Source organism: Diadema antillarum, unplaced genomic scaffold (assembly GCF_040938485.1).
Source record: "Diadema antillarum isolate AM-2024a unplaced genomic scaffold, OU_Dant_1.0 seq00000602_RagTag, whole genome shotgun sequence".
Classification (NCBI taxonomy): domain Eukaryota; kingdom Metazoa; phylum Echinodermata; class Echinoidea; order Diadematoida; family Diadematidae; genus Diadema; species Diadema antillarum.
Window position 1 is genome coordinate 14,771 of NW_027271530.1, and position 20,940 is coordinate 35,710.

General features: G+C 38.4%; 1 protein-coding gene across 1 annotated transcript; it reads right to left on the minus strand.

Annotated features, from left to right (window-relative positions):
- Nucleotides 1-1,459: 1,459 nt before the first annotated feature.
- Nucleotides 1,460-20,159, minus strand: LOC139735822 (ubiquitin carboxyl-terminal hydrolase MINDY-1-like). The gene is made up of 10 exons (XM_071646569.1): nt 20,050-20,159; nt 17,756-18,175; nt 16,388-16,653; nt 14,457-14,563; nt 12,552-12,742; nt 11,753-11,895; nt 11,312-11,496; nt 9,834-9,953; nt 2,985-3,225; nt 1,460-2,511 (listed from the first exon to the last, which is right to left on the minus strand). Exons 2-10 carry the CDS (start codon nt 18,132-18,134, stop codon nt 2,488-2,490), a joined length of 1,656 nt encoding a protein of 551 aa, XP_071502670.1. The 5' UTR covers nt 18,135-18,175; nt 20,050-20,159; the 3' UTR covers nt 1,460-2,487.
- Nucleotides 20,160-20,940: the final 781 nt, after the last annotated feature.

Below are 20,940 nucleotides of genomic sequence, written 5' to 3' on the forward strand. Positions count from 1 at the left end.
CAGAAAAGTAATTAAACTGTAGACCTATTCTATTTCTTTCCTAAAAGCAGTTATACTAAAAAACTAAAGACAATAACTTATACATCACAATGGGAAAACCATGTATATTACATAAAGCTTGCAATTCAAAATGTCCTTTCCCAAAACACTCGTCAAAACACTAATTTCAGTATGATTTGCAGTTCAGAAAGTGCAGAAGCGTGTCCCACGTAGGAATCCTGATAGTTATGTGGAAAATGGACACAATAGTAGTTTCTTAATTATCTTTATAATCTTATTGATACCACAAGGGTCTTAGAGCAGTACATTTTCAACCAGATTTTCATCTCTATCGTTCTGAAGTAGCAAAATCTGTGAGATATTGTGGAGTTTCTAGCGTCATTAAAAACTGAAGTACAAGGAAACAAACACCAAAAGAGACAAACAAACAGACAGACAGACAGACAAACAGACAGACAGAAAGACTGTAAAGAGATAAAGAGAGAACGGAATAAAAGAGTGCCTATGGTAAAGAGGTGAAAAGAATTTGACTTTTGGAGTGGACACATACTTGCTGTCTCTGAACAGATTGCTAACTCACATATCAAAGCTTGCAGTTATAACACAACCACCAGACGAAAGATGTGTCTCATTATATTACACATAAACATATATACATAATGCCATAAGGTGATTCAACTGAAGAGTACAATGAGCGGAATACTTCCCCTTTCTAATGCAATCCTTATGGTCTGCAATATGTGTAACACCCTGCATTTTCACCAAGATAGAGCTTTGATTGGTCTTAACCATTGACCACGAGGATAAAACCTTTACCTTCGTTCATGAATAATATCCCAATTCATTTTAATCCGCTGAAAATTATACATTTCTATCTTTCTTCAGTTCTAAACTCATATCACCACACATAAGATCAGCTTAAGTGGTGAGTGGAAGTTATGGCTAGAAAAAGAAAAATGACTCTAGACCAAAAATCAAGTGAAATTGACTGTGAAAGACTAATACAACAGAAGAACAAACCGAACGGATAATCTAGTCACTTCATTTTAACCTTCATTAACCTGTTCAGGACATGCTGATTTTGCTATAAAACACATTTCCCATAGACACCTGCTTGAGTATTGACCGATTCGGGTTCGTTGAGGGCAGCAGACATTTTACGGCACAGGGCGCAGCCATAGTGGGTGTATCGGTGTGTATCAGCCGACCCCCCCCCCCTGCTCTCCCCCACCCCCGGGCAACATGTTTATCACGCACTTGTAACAAAGGTTCGCGCACTAGCAAGCATTCGCGCACTCAGTACGAGACGCCCATTGGCTAAAGCAGTTTTTCATTCTGCGCGCGTGCTAATGTAGGGAGAGGGGTGGGGGAGTGCGGAGGGGGGGTCGGATGATACACCCAGTATGGCTGCGCCTATGCTAAAAATACACATAGCGCGTCACAGAATCGGTCAATACTCAGGAGTAGTCTTCAATGGGTTAATCTAATCTAAGAGTAGAGACTGATATCTCAAGAACCTACACTGGATAGTTGTTTTTGTTTTTGTTTTCCCTTTCTTCATTCAGGACGACGGACAACCTATTAAAACAATATAACACCTCCCTCACTACTCATCAGGGAGGGGATAATAGAGATACAGTATAAGCCCACAATTATAGCTTCTCTTAAAATGATAGAATATTAAATCATAATGCCATTTTCTTATCTCTCTATCTGTCTCTCTCTCTTTTTCTCTCATTCTCTCTTTGTACATCTCTCTCTTCCACACTATCTGTCTCTCTCTCTCTCTTTTTCTCTCCTATGTCACTTCCATCCGTCTGTCTCACCTATCTTTACAGCAGAGCTTGGTACACACGCACACACACACACACACACACACACAACAACAACAACAACAACAACATTCCAATTCAAATGCAGAAACTGTGAGAGAAGGCAGAACATAAGGATTTGATGTCATACACTCTCACAAAGATATTCCTTTTGTCTTCTTTTTGCTGTTTAGCAATTATTTCAAAAATCATCTTTATCACACTTATCACAGAGAAGAGATCTTTTACATGTTTTTTTGTTCTTCTTCTTCTTCTACTTCATTTTTACGGAAGTCACTCCGCAAATTCAGCAGCGAATGGGGAGGACAAGGGTTGCACACAAAATCACACCTTACACACATAATACACACTGGAATCGGCATCGCTGCACACAATCGGATATTGCAGCACGGCAGTTTGGGGATTGGCAAATGTGCGGTGCCCGACATCCATGGCGGAAAGGAACTCGATACCCGGACAGGTGCCGTTCAGGCTGAGTGGCCACAAGTCGTGGGCAGGATGCGTCAGAAACCAGTTGCGGGAGTTTACCAAGAAAAGAACAAGCCCTCCCTACTCCCTGCTACAAGATTATCACGTTTTAAGTTACACATACTTTGTCACTAGAGGGCACTACGCAGACACTACTGTACACAGAAATTGCAGCAGGCAAGTTTCCTCATAGAAGCGTGCAGCTTTTGTCCTGTGATATGGGAGTGGAAACCAAGAGATGAAAAAGACAAAAAAATAAAGGTAATGAATAAAATAGTCAGTGTGGGGGGCGGGGGAAGCAGAAGGACAAAAACTGAATAGAAAGAAAAGAGAGAACAAATCAACATAATTTGTCATTTGTTTTTTCTTCTGTGCAATCTGTAAAACAAGAAGTCACATCTTGATGGTTAGACGGTGCATCGCATAACTGGAGACTCATGATAACGAACATCCAATCATATGTGTAGAGAAGAGATGATACTTCTTATAATTTCTTGATTTTACAAATGAAATTTCAATGGTCCTAATAATGAACCCCCCAAAAAAGGATCTATGTATAATTACATACTTTTTTAAAGCACTGTTTTGATTGTTATTTTTCATACTCTCTGTTCAAATTCTGATAATAACTTTCTAAAGAAAGGGACTTTTCAGTCACTACAATGCAACTGGTGTGCCACTCACCTCTTTTCTCCTCGACCCATTCCCGCCGCCCCCGCCTCCCGCTGCTGCCTGTTGCCGTGGCGATGGCTGTCCCTGCCGGGGCCTAGCCCCGCCCTGGTGCGGCTGGCCCCTGGCCACGCCTTGCTGGGCTGGGTGCTGCTGCTGCTGCTGTTGTTGCTGCTGCTGTTGTTCCTCACTCTGACTGATCTGCTGAGCCAACCGATAATCCTCCTCCTGCTGTAACTGGAGGGCCAGCTCGTGACTGAGATGGGAGAGATAGATATAATCATATGAATACAGTTGTATTATTGAGCATATAAACATGAGAGAAGAGATAGATATAATCATATGAATATATGAGCATATAAACATGAGAGAAGAGATCACAGATAAAATCATATGAATATGGGTCAGAATTTTGAACGATGTACAATTGAGCCAAAACAAGGCAAAATTTAAAAAGTAGGAAATTCTCCAAATCATTCATCTTACCTGAAAGAGTATAACTCAAGCTTTAATATGAACCCAATTATACAAGGATTTTCCCAGAGGAACAAGTTTTTATTCACCGCTGAAGTTAACTATGTCCAGAGCAGCGAACGTCCGTGAAGAAAAGTACTGCACATACATTTGAATACCATTTAACATAGTTTCCAAAGATCTGATTCAGTTCAAAATCCTAACGAAATATCTTAAGGGACATGCGTACGTGATTGCAGAATATTAAGCTTGTACTCTTAACCTGTACGTAATGGTAGACAACTGATGATTTAACTAAATTCGTCATTTCTGTGGAAATATTGCTCTTCCGCTAAACACTTTCTTAACTTTACGCGCATTTTACAGAAACTCAATATTTTCACCTCTTATTTCACTATCCCATACTTTAATCCTCACTCCCAAATAATAATATACCTTTTTAAGATGTATCTCATCTGGGCAGTCTCTATAACCCAACAAACATAGCATAGTTTTCATCACGGAGGTTCGCATGTAGCCCACGGACGTTTGGAACAAACAAGATATTGAACAAAGCAGCTCTCTTGAGTTGGAAACGCATTCTACTCACAACAAACAGCAATTTCATATCGAGAACAAACTCCTCTGCAAAATCCTGAATAGATATTACCAATTCTCAATTATATAAGCTTGTTTATCTTCTTATACTGAGGAATCAAAGAAAACAATTTTTCCATCTCTCGTAAATGAACGTACAAACGTACGTGTAATCTCAGTGACGTAGTCCATCCTTGAGAACGAATATATTTATCAAAATTTCGTTATCATGAAGTAAATATTCAGGTCCTAAACTTGTTATATAAAGTCTACAATGCAAAATTTGCTTTTTATATAACGAACATGGTCACAGCTAAAATTATGACAAAGGATTAATATAGAAAAACAGAAGAAATGTGCTCTGTTATAGAAATACGAAGTTTAGCTGGGGAGGGCAAACGAATAAGTTAGGAAGAAATCCCTCTGTGTTTGCTCCTTGTGTTACACACTGTTACCGAGGAGAATTTGTGTTATTATATTAGTCAGAAATGATAATAGGTTCGATACTGCGAAGTTTCGTCATAACATGACACAATAAGTCCATATAACTTGGATGGATGTTTGTGACTTCGATATTATACAATATGGTTTGTTATAACAAACCTTTTGTAGCGCGTCATTTCGGAGGCTCGTTATTCATACAGTTTGTCGATACAAAAATTGATAGAGTTCGTATAATTATGACGCTTTTTTTATTCGGTAAATGATAGGAATCTCCGAAGGTTAATCGAAGGGCTTATTAATTGGAACATGAAAAATTATGTTTGCTTATCCAAAGGTGGAGAAACAGGTTAACAACTAAAATCCTCCAATTTCAAAACCTCATAATAACCGTTTTCACCTAAACGAATATCAGGCCCATTCCACTTTTAGAAGAACGGACCTAAAAATAATGATCCTTAATATCTATTTTTCGAAGAACATTTCTAATAACAAACCTCCTGAATTAACTACAATTTTTTTTTTCATTTTGGAATAACAAACCTTTGGACATCGGAGTAACGAATCTTTGGAAGAGCGAACGTATCAAAGTGCAACCATAAACCTATTCTTAATCATTACTTTTTTTAACATGTGTTTTCAAAGTAAGCACAAAAACACAAACAAATTGACGATCTCTCTGTCTCTTAAATGTAAAATGAAAAAAAAAATCTTGGAAAAAATTACAAATGAATATTGCTTTTCATTGATGAGTATAAAACAACACCATGTGATGATAAGCGGAGGATTTGTGTATTTTCATCAGACAATACTTGTATACTGCATGATTTTTGTTCGCTTGTGACGGCATTTCGATGAATAAAAAACATAAACAAACAAACAAAAACTTCTCCAGAGGAATTTGGTATAACGGGAGTGCACTGGCAATTCTTTTCTCTGTGTGTTGGAGCTCGATCCCTTCTCTGTTTCTCAGTCATTTTCATTCAACTGCTTCCAGGTCCTTTTGAAACTTTTCCGTTTCTTATTCAACACATGCTCATTACAGACTTCTTCCGTCATTATCCTGGATGTGATTGCATAGCACTTTTCGGATTTGTTTTGGTTTATTTTGTTTTGTTTTTGTTTTCTGTTTGGTCGCAGCATGTTCAGGCTATTGAGGGAATGAGAGAAAATCGTCATGAAGAGAAAAATAAGAATGAATTAAGGCATTTAATATCATGACAATTACAGCGAACGTCCGTTATGGAGACCAAAACTGGATGTGTTCTGTTTGAGACGGCAGCTACCATACTCAAAAGATAAACACTTAGAGCACCTGTGACTAAAAAGTGGCACTGATCTTCTTTCTCCTACTATGTAATCCATTGACTTATTCAACCAACGAACATCCGTGAAAAAAACATTTTCCGTTTGTTATTACAGGTAAATTGAGTGCTGAACGCTATTCACTTTCGGGAATGGGCGGCTCGGTGATTTGGTAATATTTTCAACTAACATTAATCTTATGTGCAGTGATATATTTGTAATTGTCAGAAATTTCCTTTCTCGGACAGAACGTCCGTGAGCGAAACTTTCAGAACCTGTAACAGTACAAATTGTCTCCAAAACCTCATTAGAAAGAAATTTAAACGCACAGAAATGACAGATTACGCAAAATTCCATTTTCCTATAACTTTGTTTTAAGTGTTTAGCTGTTTTTGTATAATTAGAGGGAAAACAAGCGTAAAATTGTGAGTAAATTTTCAATTGTTTGTTCATCATGATCACATAACGCCTTAAAAATTCTGAAACTACTGCTCTAAACTCATTGTTTACTTTGTAAAACTTTATTTGTCGCTATTCGAGCCAAAAGTTTTAAAGAATACAGGACACTTTCGGGACAAGTTATCCCTATCGGAGGGATTGCATACGTCACGGACGTTCGTTCTACTACTAGGGTCATGTTCCAGGACGGATAACTAATCGGAAGAGAGTACCTAGCCTTCCTAACTCTTTCAAAAATTTGAAAAGGTATTGTCAATGCAAATTATAAGAAATTTGACATCCTTACAACATATGTATTGCTCAGAGGGGGATCAGGAGGTGAATTTTCACAGAAAATATCAATTATTTGCTTGGTTTTTGGTGAATTGCATGGTCCAAAAACTGCGGACGAACCTCAGTCCGCTCCAAAAATGGCATGCAGCTCCTCGGCTAGAGAGCCAAAGGTAAAATGCACCTTCGCCATCAAAGCAAGATGGTGTCCCACTCGAAAACGTTTTAATCATCACGGACGTTCTTTTTTTCTTGGAGGTTCGTCTAAAAATACAATTTCGGTTCCTATTTGACAAAGGATGGACAGAAACTCAAAACAAACATATTATCGTGTTGCTAGATCTTAGTTGATTACGACTCAGAACAATATCGCCAATAAAGTTTCAGGGGCTATGATCTTTATTAGAAAATAGCGGAAGCACGTCCGTGACGAAAACTGAGTATAATTTTGCATAAAAGAATATTACGTCCCATGTACAGCCAGCAGACGTACAATTTTTGCAGGATATGTTCATTAGGTGGAACACCAAATTTTCGTATACGTTACAGTTGGGACAACAAAGTAGAATTTGCAGCAGCGATAGAAATAAAAGCATCACGGACGTTCGTCTGTTTAGGACTTTGATATTTTGATTGTTCTCTGTAATTTTTTACGTGCTCATAAAGTTCTTATAATTTTGTGGTACATACCCATGATATGTCAGATCCAGAACATGGTCAGATATTAGATGCCACGTACCATTAAGAATGCACATCATTAGTTTGAAAAACAAAAATTATTGTGAAAATAGCGTTTTTACCGTGTTTTTACGCTTTAAGTCCTTGTGAAATGAAAAATATCAGGCAAAAGTCAACCAAACCATATATTTCCTGAAAGGGAATTTACCAATCTTTGAGATGACATGAAAAAATCTGGTTTCTTAGATCATCCTGGCGTGTTCTAAGGGAAAGAATGTCATAAGGTACGAAAATTGGCAATTGTACATCGTTCAAAATTCTCACCCATATATGAGCATATAAACAAATATCATATGAATATTATATACATTCCCTTGAATGGCTCCTTAACCCTAATCAGGCTGGGGGGGGGGGGGGGGTGGAATCCGCCCCCCCCCCTTGACGTTTCGCGCAATATCTTGGCAGCGCGATAAGCTCCCGCCGCGATGTTTCATGACTTTTTTCTTTCAAGTATCGCGCAACTTTTGAGACCAATATTGTTGCGCCCGCGCGTACCGCGCGTACGACGTCCGTTCGAAAAAAATTTGTCAACCCCAAAATTGCTCCAAAACGTGATTTTGTGTACAAATCCAATGCAAATTGTGTTTTTTCAATTAATTCACATAAAAATTCATATCTTGACTTAGAATGGACGAAATCAATTTATTTTAGCATAATAAAGCTTCGAAAAATGTCTGTGACAAATTTTGGCTAAAAAACAAACAAAAACAAAAGGTCGAAAAACAAAGAAATACATAAGAAATTCCAAAAACAATCAAATACATAAGAAATTAATTTCGATACAGATTTTTTTTTAATCCTATGTCTCAGGAGAATGATACAAGAAACATTTTAAAAAAGAAATTAGCTTAATTAGAGCATTAATAAGTGATTTAGAGCCCAAAACTGATTTTATGCATAAATTACAATAATTAATTAATATAAAATATAAGAAAAAATTTTCGGAGAAAGCAACCATACATTTTGATAGTATACGTCGCGGGCATCGCGTGTGCCGATTTTCGGCGCGATCACGCGTTCCATAGGCGAGATCTGAAGGGGGGGGGCGGAATCCGCCCCCCCCCCCCCCCCCCCCCCCCCCCCCCCCCCGTTATAGCATAGCCAAAAAAGCCCAGCCTGATTAGGGTTAAAGGGAAGGTAAACCCAAAGAGCAATGTGGATTGAGTGAAAGCAACAACATTAGCAGAACACATCAGTGAAAGTTTGAGAAAAATCGGACAATCGATGCAAAAGTTATGAATTTTTTTTTTTTTGGACAGCAATGTAAAGAAAATATAAAGGAAAATCAACAAAGATTCACTTTTCTAGCATTATGAAAGGGCACTTGCCTAACCGCTTTCAGAAAGCAGGGGGAATAATTGCTACTCTTGACATATGTCAGTATCAAGTTGATGGAATTTGTGGTTTTCATGAAAAATGAATTTTTGTGAAAATTTCTTTATATTTCCTTTATATTGTTGTCCTCTCATACGTCATAACCTCAAGTAGTCTCCTCATCCAGCGGTTCCAACACCAAAACTTTAAAAATTCGTAACTTTTGCATCGATTGTCCGATTTTCTTCAAACTTTCACTGATATTTTCTACTAATGTTGCTGCTTTCACTCAATCCACATTGCTCTTTGGGTTTACCTTCCCTTTAAAGAGACAGAGCTCAACTTAGCATTGTCTCCTTAGCATTATCCACTATGTTATATCCAATTCCATCTCTGCCTTTAATACAGCTGACAATGGTTAGTACAAATTTTCTACACACTGTCTCCCAAAAGTGAAATATAGAGGAATGTGTATAATATTAATATATACTCATATATTAAGGCAAACATACTGAGACAAAATAGATGGATAAACAGATAGATAGATAGATAGATAGAGAGAGAGAGAGAGAGAGATAGATAGATAGAGATAGAGAGATAGGAAAACAGACATATAGAGCATAGTGTGCACTGTATCATCATCTGTTATCCAGTTTGAAGGAGCCACTGTGGCTCAGTGGATGAGATCTTTAAAAAAAAATTTTACTTTTCATTCGTATTACATACAGTTGATGACAAATGTCATTGCAAAGAGCCTCTCAACTGCTTACTTCAATTTTTTTCTTTTTTATTCCACTGATTGGTAATTAATTGCATTGATTTTTAAATTGGTAATACATTTTACAGGATTAAAATTGACTTTTTCTCTCTCAAATTGGCAAAATTTTGTAAATTTCTTTGCGATTGGTGCAGATTTACCATATATAACCAGCTCCACACAAAATTTCTCAATGTGAGATTCAATGTTGCCGATATATGGATGACAAGATGATATTTTCTGGAACTTGATGGGTCAAGAATCTATCAGGGTAACCTTGTTGAATATCTTCTCTCCTCCTGCTTCAACATGATTTTCTTGCACTGCATATTGATGATATCCTCCCTCACCCTTCTTTTATGTATCATGGGAAAAAAATGGGAAAATAAAGAACAAACAGATAAACAAGTAAACAAACAAGCAAACAAATAAACACCGTCAAACATTGTCACATTATAATTGACCATGTCTCCCCACCCACACCCAAGGTATTCCATCCTGCCGCTGCTATGAACAGAGTGGACACTCACTCAGTAAGGACACCTTCGGGGAGCTTGGCCTCGCCTGCTGGGGGTTTGCCTGGCTGCTGGCTGGCCTGGGCCCCATCTCCCTGTGCGGCAGACTCTTGCAGCGACAAAGCCAGCAGTAAACTGTAGATAGAGAGAGGAGATATGAGATAATTGTATGTGCAAAGCTCAATGTTGTTGTCAGTAAATGACAAACACAGCCTTTAGTTGGAAGTTCAATTCCACAACGGGATCGTGCTGGATTTGAGATTGTGCTGGATTTGAGATTGGGCTTGAGGTTTCCAGCGTGTTTTGATGATGAATTTTTAAAATAATGAGAAACATCTTATTGATTATGAAGGAGCATGTAATTCTAAGAGGAATTCAAAGTTTATTTGATGAAAACTGGTTTTGAAATGGCTGACATATCCAAAACAAGGGATCCTCATAAAAAGTGGGACCCACTTTTTATTAGGATCACTATGTTTTACTCTTTTTCTTTTTCTTTTTTGATATCTCAGCCATTTCAAAACCATTTTTCATCAAATAAACATTGAATTTCATTTTGAATTGTATACCTTTTAGCATTTTATATATGTGGTTTCGAAACATCTTGAAAAGAATTCTCGCCTCGACCAATATTATATCATCCCTTTAACCCTTAGCCCACTTCATGTGCTGGATGGCATGTATACTAGAGAACTTTCTTCCCTAATTGACACAGAGGTCTAATTGTCAGTGAATAAGATTACCTAATCCCCCTAATCTCTTTTGTGTCATCATGGCCTTCCTGTAGGACTGAGGCACATTGTTACACCTGAATGGTCTTGCTAACTTCACAACAAGGCCAAGATTGAAAAGATTCTTGAATTCAGTTAAAAAAGCTTGGCTGGTTACAGTGTATTAAGTGAAGTGCCATAGCACCCACGTGGGCATCTAACTTGTGGGCAGAATATAATCTATGAGCTTGCACACAAAAATATATAAAGATAAAAATCTTGTAAGCATGCTTTTATTCATTCGAAGGCAACACACTTTCAACATCAGGAAGCTTACGTGCCTCACCAAATCTACATCAGTTACTATAACCTGTCTGACTGAAATTCCCAAACTACACTTTTACTTCGCCCAATAACTTTTATTCAATACCTTGCCCATGAAACACGTTTTTATTACACATTCCTTTGTTTGTTTAATTGCTGGTATGTGCATAATATGAAGAGTTTTATTGCAAAATGAGCTAAAAGCCATCTTAAACACTTTAAAGTAAGTCCATCATCACATAGAGCAAAATTAAACTTTTCCAGTAATACCTCACTGGTGGCATTCAGGGTAACAACATTCTAGAAGTTATGATAAAAAAAATTGTATTTCTTAACATTTTCTTTGTGTTTTAGCAGCTTTAACCAAAAATGTCTTGACATAAGTTCATTTTGCGATAAAACTCTTCATATCATTATTGATAGTGGTTTTATGGATGAACGATTACAAACATTACTCACTCTGTGTCTATTTGTTGGCTGGTGCTCATCGGTGGTGGCGGGGTCAAGGGACCCGAGGAGACCGGCCGCCGGCGGAAGTTGCCGTCGACGAAGTAGCTGTCGCCCTCGACGTTGGAGAGTGTCTCCCACACCACGTTGCTCTCCGTGAGGAACCCCTGGTCGGTGACGAGGACGTAGAGCTCATTCTGGATTGTGGTAGAGCAGTTTGGAAAGTTTACCAGTCCAGTATGTAGCAAATGAAATGAAAATAGAGCATGTTATCCTTTTCCTACCAAATGCAAGCAATGCGAAATAAAATGGTATACAAAAAGTTGACATTGTCTTATTGCAGATATTTTGCAATTTTTAAGTTGACTCACAAAATTAGCAAAAGTAGTACGATCAACATAGATTGTCCGGTCCAAGCTTTAATAGGCAGAAGACCCTTGAACACAGGCTTACGTTGTGTTTGTACAGGGTGCTGAAGTGATTATTCCGGAAGAAGACACACAGCTCCTCCTCGGCTATCGTTGAGTTGAGTTCACAGAGACCGTGGTAGGTGAGCTGGGAGGCGTTGCTGGTCAGGAACTGGTCAGCTTGCAGACCTGGCCAGGAGAGATAAACATCATAGTCACAATTAAAAGAGTGAGTACCAAGCCCCTCTACCACTCAATACAGGGTACACCTGATATAATGAAATTCTGATTCAATGAAGTAAAAATTCAGGCCCCAATATAATCCACCCTTTGTTTTTTATTGTTCATTTGTTCAGTTAAAATGAAATTTCGTAGTAACAAAAGAAAACTGCTGGTCCCAGGAATTTGTTATAATGGTAGTCAACTGTAATATGAATTAAATTGAATTGGTTTGATTTGGTTTACTTGGCTATTACAGAAGCAAAAAATGCTTATAAGCAAGCTGTAACTTCAGGTGTCTGCAGGTATGTGAACCATTCCACTGGACTGTCACTTTTGAATGCTATTCAATTCAAATTTATTCAGAATTTTCTGTGCTGGCCATTCCACAAATGGAATACTATTATTTCATTTCCCATTTGTTTATTGTTTTTTTCCCAAACAATAAAACGACACAGGCATGTACAAATGTTGCTGAACAATGTTGTTGTGGAAAATAAAATTTGTCAGCTACAGTGCCCCATTACTATCATACATCACAGAATACACACATAGGGACTTTTCTTCTTTTCTTCTTCTTGTTTTTGTTTGTTTGGTTGTTTTTTTTAGAATGTTGGCCACCATACCTTGTCTGACCTCCTCCTCATTAGTTGATGTCTTTGTGGCAATGATTCGTTCCACCAGCTGGTTGTAGCTGCACGTGTTGACGGCCGACACAACCTCAGCATTCTGGGGGTCGTAGAGCCAGCCATGATAGAGGGCGATGTTCAGCAGATCAAAGACCACGCACTCCTGGGTGTATTCAAAGTCCTTGACTCTACCAAGAGCAAAAGGTCAAGTCGCGAAGAGTAAATAATTAGAACCAAAGGAACAGAGACAAATTCTCCTTGATTTTCCCACCACAAGCACATTGCTACGGTACTATGGAGATACTTAAAAATTGAGATTTTGTTACTAGACTGCACTGACACTACTGGTGGAAGTATTTTTGAAATTTGTGTTAAAGCTCCTGTTTAAATTTTGGCAGCAGTGATTTAAAAAATATGCAAGATACCACTTTTGATGCATACGTGAAGGTCAGTTGTATCAGAAAACATCCTACCATATTAAATTTTTGCTATAAAGCCTAAAATACAACCAGATATCACTATTTTTCTCATTAAACCATAACTGTAGACGGTTTAGTCTGGAAACATTTTTATCATAACTATCGTTCACATTTTGTATATTTTACAATACTTCACATCAGTTATACTGGTTCAATATTTTAGATAGGTTGTTTCTATCCCTAACTCACAATTTAGACCTATTTTGAAGAACTAATGTCGGGTTTTCGTTTCATCTGCAAATGGTAAATTATGACTTTAAAGGGTGTGTACAGTTCTGGTTGAGGTGAGGATTGAGCTTTTAACATTTTGCGAGATATTCAGAAACCACTCTATGAGATGTCAAAGAGCATGCAATTCTATGGGGTATCAAAAGTTTATTTCATGAAAATCGGTTTTGAAATGGCTGAGATATCCAAAAACAAGGTGAAACAAAGAGATCCTAATAAAAGGCGTGGCCTGTCGCCTTTTATTATTATCACTTTTTGGATATCTCAGCCATTTCTAAAAACCAATTTTCATCAAATATACGTTGAATCCTTCTGAGAATTACATGCTCTTTCATATTTCATAAGAGGTTTCTCATTATCTCACTTAGGAATGTTCAAAACATGAATCCCCACCTCAACCATTACTGTACAGTCCCTTTAAGGCTGTTGTTCTTGAAAAGATTACCTTTAATGCAAAATCATACACAATGTACCACCTCTTTTCACTTCCATCAACTATTCCAACTGGAACATTAGAACTTAAGTTCAGAGACTAATCTTTTTTCCTTCACTGAGGCCTTAACCACGTGGCTAAAAATTCAATCTGAAGAAATGCTTTCTGTAAAAAGAGATTCTACATATTCTGCTGAAGCAGCCATAGCAGTAAGGTGTAAAGGTGAGTGGGTAAAGGAAAGGAAGGTACTATGGAGATAAGGGATGTGGAACATAAACACACAAAAAAGTGGGTCTACCAAGCTAATACAAGAAGACTGCTTCAATGGGCAGAGGATTACATTGTCATATGTTTATTTTTTTTTCTTTTGTAAGGAAGAAGAATTTGAAGGTCCTTCCAACTTGCAAGCTCAAATCCCTCTATGGTCTTCAGCATGGTCAGGATGTTTGCAAAATTACAAATGTAACTCTACCCAAAATAATATGCATCCAGGGATGCCAAATTTGTAGATAATAATGTTAAACAGTTTTCTGAGGCAATCAAGGCTTAGTATCACTGGAAGAACAGTATTTCTATCTATCCTGCTATAGACACATGCAGCTATCCAATTTTAGGGATGATATTATAAATGAAACCTCAAGGACATTTGGGCAAAAATAAAAAAAAATCAAAAATCAAAATACTAAAAAAAAAAAAAAAAAAAAAGAATAGCTGGCATCTTTTTGCATCCCTGTCTCCATGGCAACGGATGAGAAGCTTTACCCGGTGAACTTGACGTTGACGTCCAAGCCTGTCTGTAGTCTGGACATGATCTCCATTGCATCGTGCATGTTCTGCTCGTAGTTCTTCTGGATGTCATCCGAGGCATTCTGCAAAATTTGTTTACGTACAGTATGTTAGTATAAGGAGTGTGACTCTAGCCTAACTTGACATCATTTCATCTATACATCTCTGAACACTACTTCTGATCTCAGATGACGAATTTACAAGATAATCTCTGTAAAATATAGTATAGGAACTTAAAAACACTGAAATTGCAAATGAGTGATGTGATTTGTGCAAAACATGATTAATTCCTGTTTTAAAGCCACAGGGATAAAGCTCCTGCCAATGACATAGGGTATTTTTGCCCATTCTTCCTGATCTACGGTGATACTGTTTGTATGTATCAAATGAACAACTGACTACTTTGAAAATTATGCAGTCCCCTACGGCCCCGTTACTGATGAACTTGCATTAAACCCTTTCTTTGGTGTGTTCACTCATTGGCATTGATGTCTGTAAACTAATTGTTAATGAATAGAGATTACCTAATCCTCCTAATCCCTATTGTGTCACAGTGGCTTTCCTGTTTATAAATGGTCTGTGGCACATTGCTACACCTGAGTGGGCTTGCAAATTTTTCAGAGACATCAAATGTGACCATGCATCACATAACGAACAAAAAGTCGCACCCCTTGATTTTAGGTGAGGACTCAAAAAAGGTGAAACGGGTCAACTAAGTCAATATTTAGTTTTTCATATTTTCTGAAAGAGCTACCCTTCTTCTACATCATTATTAAGTTTTGGATCATAAAATGAATGGGAAAGTGCATTTTCAGCAATTTTTCAACAACTCTTTCTTGTACAGTAGTGAGATCAGGTTATGTCCTTATAGAGGCCCCTTTTCATTTCTTGAAAACCCTTTGCACACTCTTCACTTTCAAGTCTGATAACTTTTGAAGGAAGGCTACCGCTTTGAAAGTTAGCCTTAATCATGGACAGAATGTGTTAATAGAGCATGCTCAATTTCAACTTAATCTCATAATCCCTTCATTATTGTTGCCACAGTGATTTACATCCTATTTTTTGTCCCATTCATCACACAGCTAGCATGGTTGGTTAAAGATTAAGCCCTTGAATAGACAGATAGACCCTCTACTTCAGAGCCTCTTTTCTCGGTTCACACTTTTCCAGAGTGTGTGCATTCTTTCCAATATTCACATAGGTTAGGAGAGTCCATTTCAATTGAGTTATACACCATTTTAAAGCTTAGAGTCTGCTCTTTCAGAGTCTGCCCTTAACTAAAATATCATACTTTGTGTTTGTTTTGTGATGCAGGGTCACAGATGTGGGTGGAGTACTAAATGATGAAGAGAAAGCTTGGCAGGTAAAGTGACCACTGATGTGCTTGGTAGACAGAAAATTTGATACCAAAAATATGGCATCCCTGTTACACTACAGATACAACAACATCACAATTGATGCATTCCTATCACTTGGATAATATTGCTTGATTTGTCTCTTAAAGCATAGGTACATGTATCTGAAATCTTACAGTTTTTATATGCATGAAATGCTGTGAAATACTAATGTTCATTTTCATTTTGTAGTGTTAAGAAAAACAATGCTATACATCTAAGTAAATCATTTACATGTTTCCATGTATTTCCACAGCTAGATTCAAACGTTACTCGACAACATTGGTCAATCAACTTTGTGTTAAATATTCTTGTATGAAAAAAAATGCAAATATCAAATCAAATCAATCAATCAATCATTCAATTAATCAGTCAGTCAGTCAGTCAATCAATCAATCAATCAATCAATCAATCAATCAATCAATCAATCAATCAATCAATCAATCAATCAATCAATCAATCAATCAATCAATCAATCAATCAATCAATCAATTAATCAATCAATCCACAGACCTTGGGCATCCTGGACAGAAGGTGGTCGCCCAGATACTCAAAGAGCTGACTGGCCGACACCATTTCCACCATGGGGGGGATCTGGATCGTCTCGCGGAGGAGCATGACGTTGACTATGGCGAGGAGCGGGCACGGCCCATTCTCGTTCTGGGTGATGATGGGCGTGTTCTGGTTGCGCCACGTCACCCACTTGACGTGGTAGGCCTGCTGAGGTTGGGCCGCTGCCCGGGGACTGGTGGCCGCCGAGCCTGGGGCGCTGACGTCAGCTGAAAGAGAATCAATTACTCTCCGATATCACGGATGCTTTATCCTACATTTCTGTTGATCTCGCTATTGCTTAGGTCATTTGCTTTATCTTTTCTTTAACCCTATTTTAACTAGGCTATTTGAGACCAAGTTTTTACTGGGGGGGGGGGGGGGGGGGGGTCAATTTGACCCCCCCTTCAGATCTCGGCTGCCGATCGCGCAATCGCCGCAAAATTTTGCCTGAAGATAGAGCCGGATGTCAACTACAAGATTACATGGTCATACAATAGAAAAATGTTGATTTTATATCTTTCAATAAATTAATTATGCAAATTTACGCATGAAATCATATTTTCACCTTTAACTCCATCAAAGACTGAAGGATTGCTAAATTTTTGTGTCGTTCCTCAAGACACAAATGAACAATTTTCTTGTAAGAAAATAGTGCAATCAAAATCAATTTCTTTTGTTTTTTATTGTTTTATTAATTTCTTATGTATTTTACTGTTTTTTCGATTTTCTATTGCTTTTTTGCCAAAATTTGTTGCAGGCACTCTTTCAAGCTTATCTACATTAGAATTGATTAATTTCAATGGTTAAAAGTTGAAATAATCTAATTTATATCAATTAAGCAAAAAACAAAATTTGCATTGGATTTGCACAGGAAATCATGAATTTGAGCTGTTTTCGGGTTGACACGCACATACGCAAAACATTGCGTAACTTCAGAACGGTGAACCCGGACGTCGCAAATCTGGTCTCAAAATATGCGGGAGACTTGTGTTCAATGAAAAAAGTCATGAAACGACGTGGCAAAATCTTTGTGCATTGCGGAATCATGGCGCGAAATGTCGAGGGGGGGTCAATTTGACACCCCATTGCAGCACTATTGCAACAGGAACAACATGCACTTGAATATCAAGCCTGACTCAGCAAAATGTTTACAAAAAAAAAAAAAATGGTTTAATGACAATGTCATGAACAGCTGAGTGTTTGTGGTAAAAAAAAAATTGCGACATGAGAAAAATACTAAACAAACAAACTATAAAACAGTAATATGCACACTATAAGTATGAAAAGTTTGATGATATTTATTATTAAAGGTATATCATTCAGACTTACAGGCTGCTGCTGCTGTGGCACCAGTCTCCTCTAATGCCACGCCTCCCTCCGCCCCTCTCACTTCAAGAGGTTCAACTTCCATGGCACTGCAGGCAGCTCCTCCCACTTCACTCTCACCCCCACTCATCACAGACTCCGCCCCCACCGGTGACTCCGCCCCCACTGGTGGATCCGCCTCCTCCGTGTACCGCATCTCTTCCATCTTCTCGGCCTCCAGCGCCGCCTCCGCCATGATTGTGATGTCGTTGTCCATGGAGTTCTCCGTGCTGGGGGTGGCCGTGCTTGGGGTGGCGTCCGAGTTCGTCAGCACCCCCTTCAGGTCCTCGCGCCCCTCTGCGTGGCTGAACTCTGGCTCCGCGACCGACGCTGGTTCATCCATCCTGCCCGGTCTTCCGAAGAAGATGCCTACCCACAAATTTCCTGCAGAAGTGATTTGAAGCAATACCTTCTCATTATGCACAATGCATGCTTGCTCCGTGTTCAAACACATGTGATCCCACTCACATTGCTCTAGTACAGTGCACTCACTGATACACCATCGACATCTCTGTCAACACATAACCTTGGAATTACCCATTACACACACAGCATGCAAACCCCAACACCATGACAACTACCCCACATAATCATCCATAGATACTGAAATCTTTCTACGGATATGTTCAACTTCAGCACTACCAGTTACCCACTACATAGGGATACCAAGCTTACATTGTACACACAGCATTGCAGAATTCTGAGGGACGAAAAGGCATATTTATGGGAGAAAGACACATGTTTGGAAATGCAATTTGGAGAAGACAGTATCTTCCATAAAATATAATATAAAGTATAATATAAAGTATAATAACTATAAAACAGTACAAAGTATTGAAAAAAAGACAGTTGGTACATTAATGCTACACTTATTTATGGGTACATAATGCCCCCCAAAAAGTACAAGAAAATATTGATAATTTCACACTGTAGGATCAACAGACTCTTTTGATTGACTCTTTCGATCATAATTTCATTGAGATGCAGTGTAGTTACATTAAATGTAAAACCTAAATGTCTCAAATAATGACCTTGAACTGGAATAAAAATCACAATCAAATTACAAAAGGGACTGTGCAGGTCTGTAAGTGTGAGGCATATGAATCGTACATTGTATTTACAAGAGTATGGGATTATACAGTAATTACCAAAATAGATTAGGAGGTTTATAACCGATAGAACTATGTATGCACCCCCCCCCCCCAACCCTTCTATTCTACCCTACCCTTGTTATCTTATGCACGGATGGACGCTGTCTGCACCATAAGCATTTGCCAAATGTGTGTGCGTGTACAAACTATGCATCCGTGCACACCACATGCATGTGCTAATGTGGGTTGGTATTAAAGGCAGTGTAAAGTGGTATGTCAAAATTATTAGTAAGATGGAGGGGGGGGGGGGGACATGAGAAAGTCTTTTGAGTTCCCTTCCTCCCTCCCCCCCCCCCCTCCAACTTTCCAAGAAGCTGTGTAGAGAAACCTCATTTCACATGCCACGCCCACCTCCTGAAACCTGCTGCTGCATGCTGTCTGTAGCTACGAGTATGATGACCTGTAGCTAATAAAGATTCTGTGTTGCTTGACCATTGATGGAGAGATCAACTAGTACAAACCTGCTCACTAACACACTACGAATTGCAAAGAAATTAAATTGTTTTTGATCGACAAGAAAAGGCCCTACCCTGGTCACGGATGGCGGTGGAAGGAGGCATGGATGGTGTGACTGTGATACAGTTACAATCACAAGCCACAAGATTCATGCTCATAGGCAGAGAAGAAACACTCATAAATCAACTTATTTCTGATCAGCAAGCATCATTTTGGGTCTTTGAATTTGAATTCATAGTCATATCTTAAGAGGTGAAATTATCGGCGTCTGTAGTTTCAAAAAAGAATCGATAGAGAGACCACCATCAATAAAAATCGTGAACATGGTGAAAGATCCTTAATATTTGACAAGTAGATCTAATAACAATCAAATAACGCATCACTTCATATCTCAAAATTGAGCTTTATTAAATTTACAGTCAACGATATAACTGTAAATTAGTTAGAGATCTAAATTAAGTTAAATATTCACGGCTGACGGATAGCATTATCAGCCTGTACTACTAGTTACGCCAAAAGCGGTATGTGGGACTGCACTATGACCTTTTGACGGCTCTGCGAACGAGTACGAAGTTTGTCTTTATATTTGTGTGCCTCAAATATCACAAAATAGCCGGACGAAATGATTTTGCACAGTCTATCCATACGTACCTCGTTACAGGTGATGAAATTCAACCGCTAACTGCTAAAATATCTCGGTAAAAGTCACAGCTGTGTGACCGACTTCGTTCGTACGCACAAAAAGTCAGGGCATCTTCTCGCGCATGACATTATTTAGTGCGAGTGTTACGATACTGTACATGTACCTCGATGATACACTTTGCTCACAAACACACACACACATACACTATACAGAGCGTAGACAGCTTTCTTCGCACAAACTTGTGCCCGCCTAGGACACTAGACTGGGTTTACACTTGGTGTCCGAGAACTCGGTGTTCTATGCACTTTAAAAAAAAAAAAAAAAAAAAAAAAAAAAAGGTTAAACAAGTGTTCCTCAAGTCAAAATCTCGAAATTATGCCCTTTGAAAGAGAAGAAAGATACGGATGTTACGGTCTTGAAGTGTAACTCGGTCTTAAAGTGTAACTCGATGCCTAGGCTTCTAAAAAATGTGTCTCGCGTATAGAGCCTCACCTGTGGTTTTGGATACGTTTACGGGCCAGTTCTTTCTGTCGTCTGCTCACTCACCACTCACTTTTATATTTGCCTTGGTTTTAAAATAGAACGAGTAACATTCATTCTGCATGCTTATATTTCAACTTTCATAATGAATATCATTATCTTCTTCCCTAAACTCTTGTCATTATGTATGAAGTGTGCTTATTTTTAAGAGTCATTATAAAAAAAGAGGTGAATGACAGGTGGGGAGATGAGGGAGTAAATGGCACTGAAATGGGGATGGAATGACAGGTATATGTTTAAAACCAGTGGCGTATCTAGGGGGGGGGGGGGGGCAAAGGGGGGCACGTGCCCCGGGCGCCACTCCTCGGGGCGCAAAAAAAAAAAAAAAAAAACGAAGAAGAAAAAAAAAAGAAAAAACG

Bases quoted from the DNA above. Each gene is read 5' to 3' on its own strand.
- LOC139735822 (XM_071646569.1), bottom strand. From the start codon at position 18,134: ATGGATGAACCAGCGTCGGTCGCGGAGCCAGAGTTCAGCCACGCAGAG. The intron at 12,743-14,456 runs GTAAAGCTTCTC...TGCTCTTGGTAG, and splicing joins GTCAACGTCAAGTTCACCGG to AGTCAAGGACTTTGAATACA. The intron at 9,954-11,311 runs GTGAGTAATGTT...CTCTATCTACAG, and splicing joins AGCCAACAAATAGACACAGA to TTTACTGCTGGCTTTGTCGC.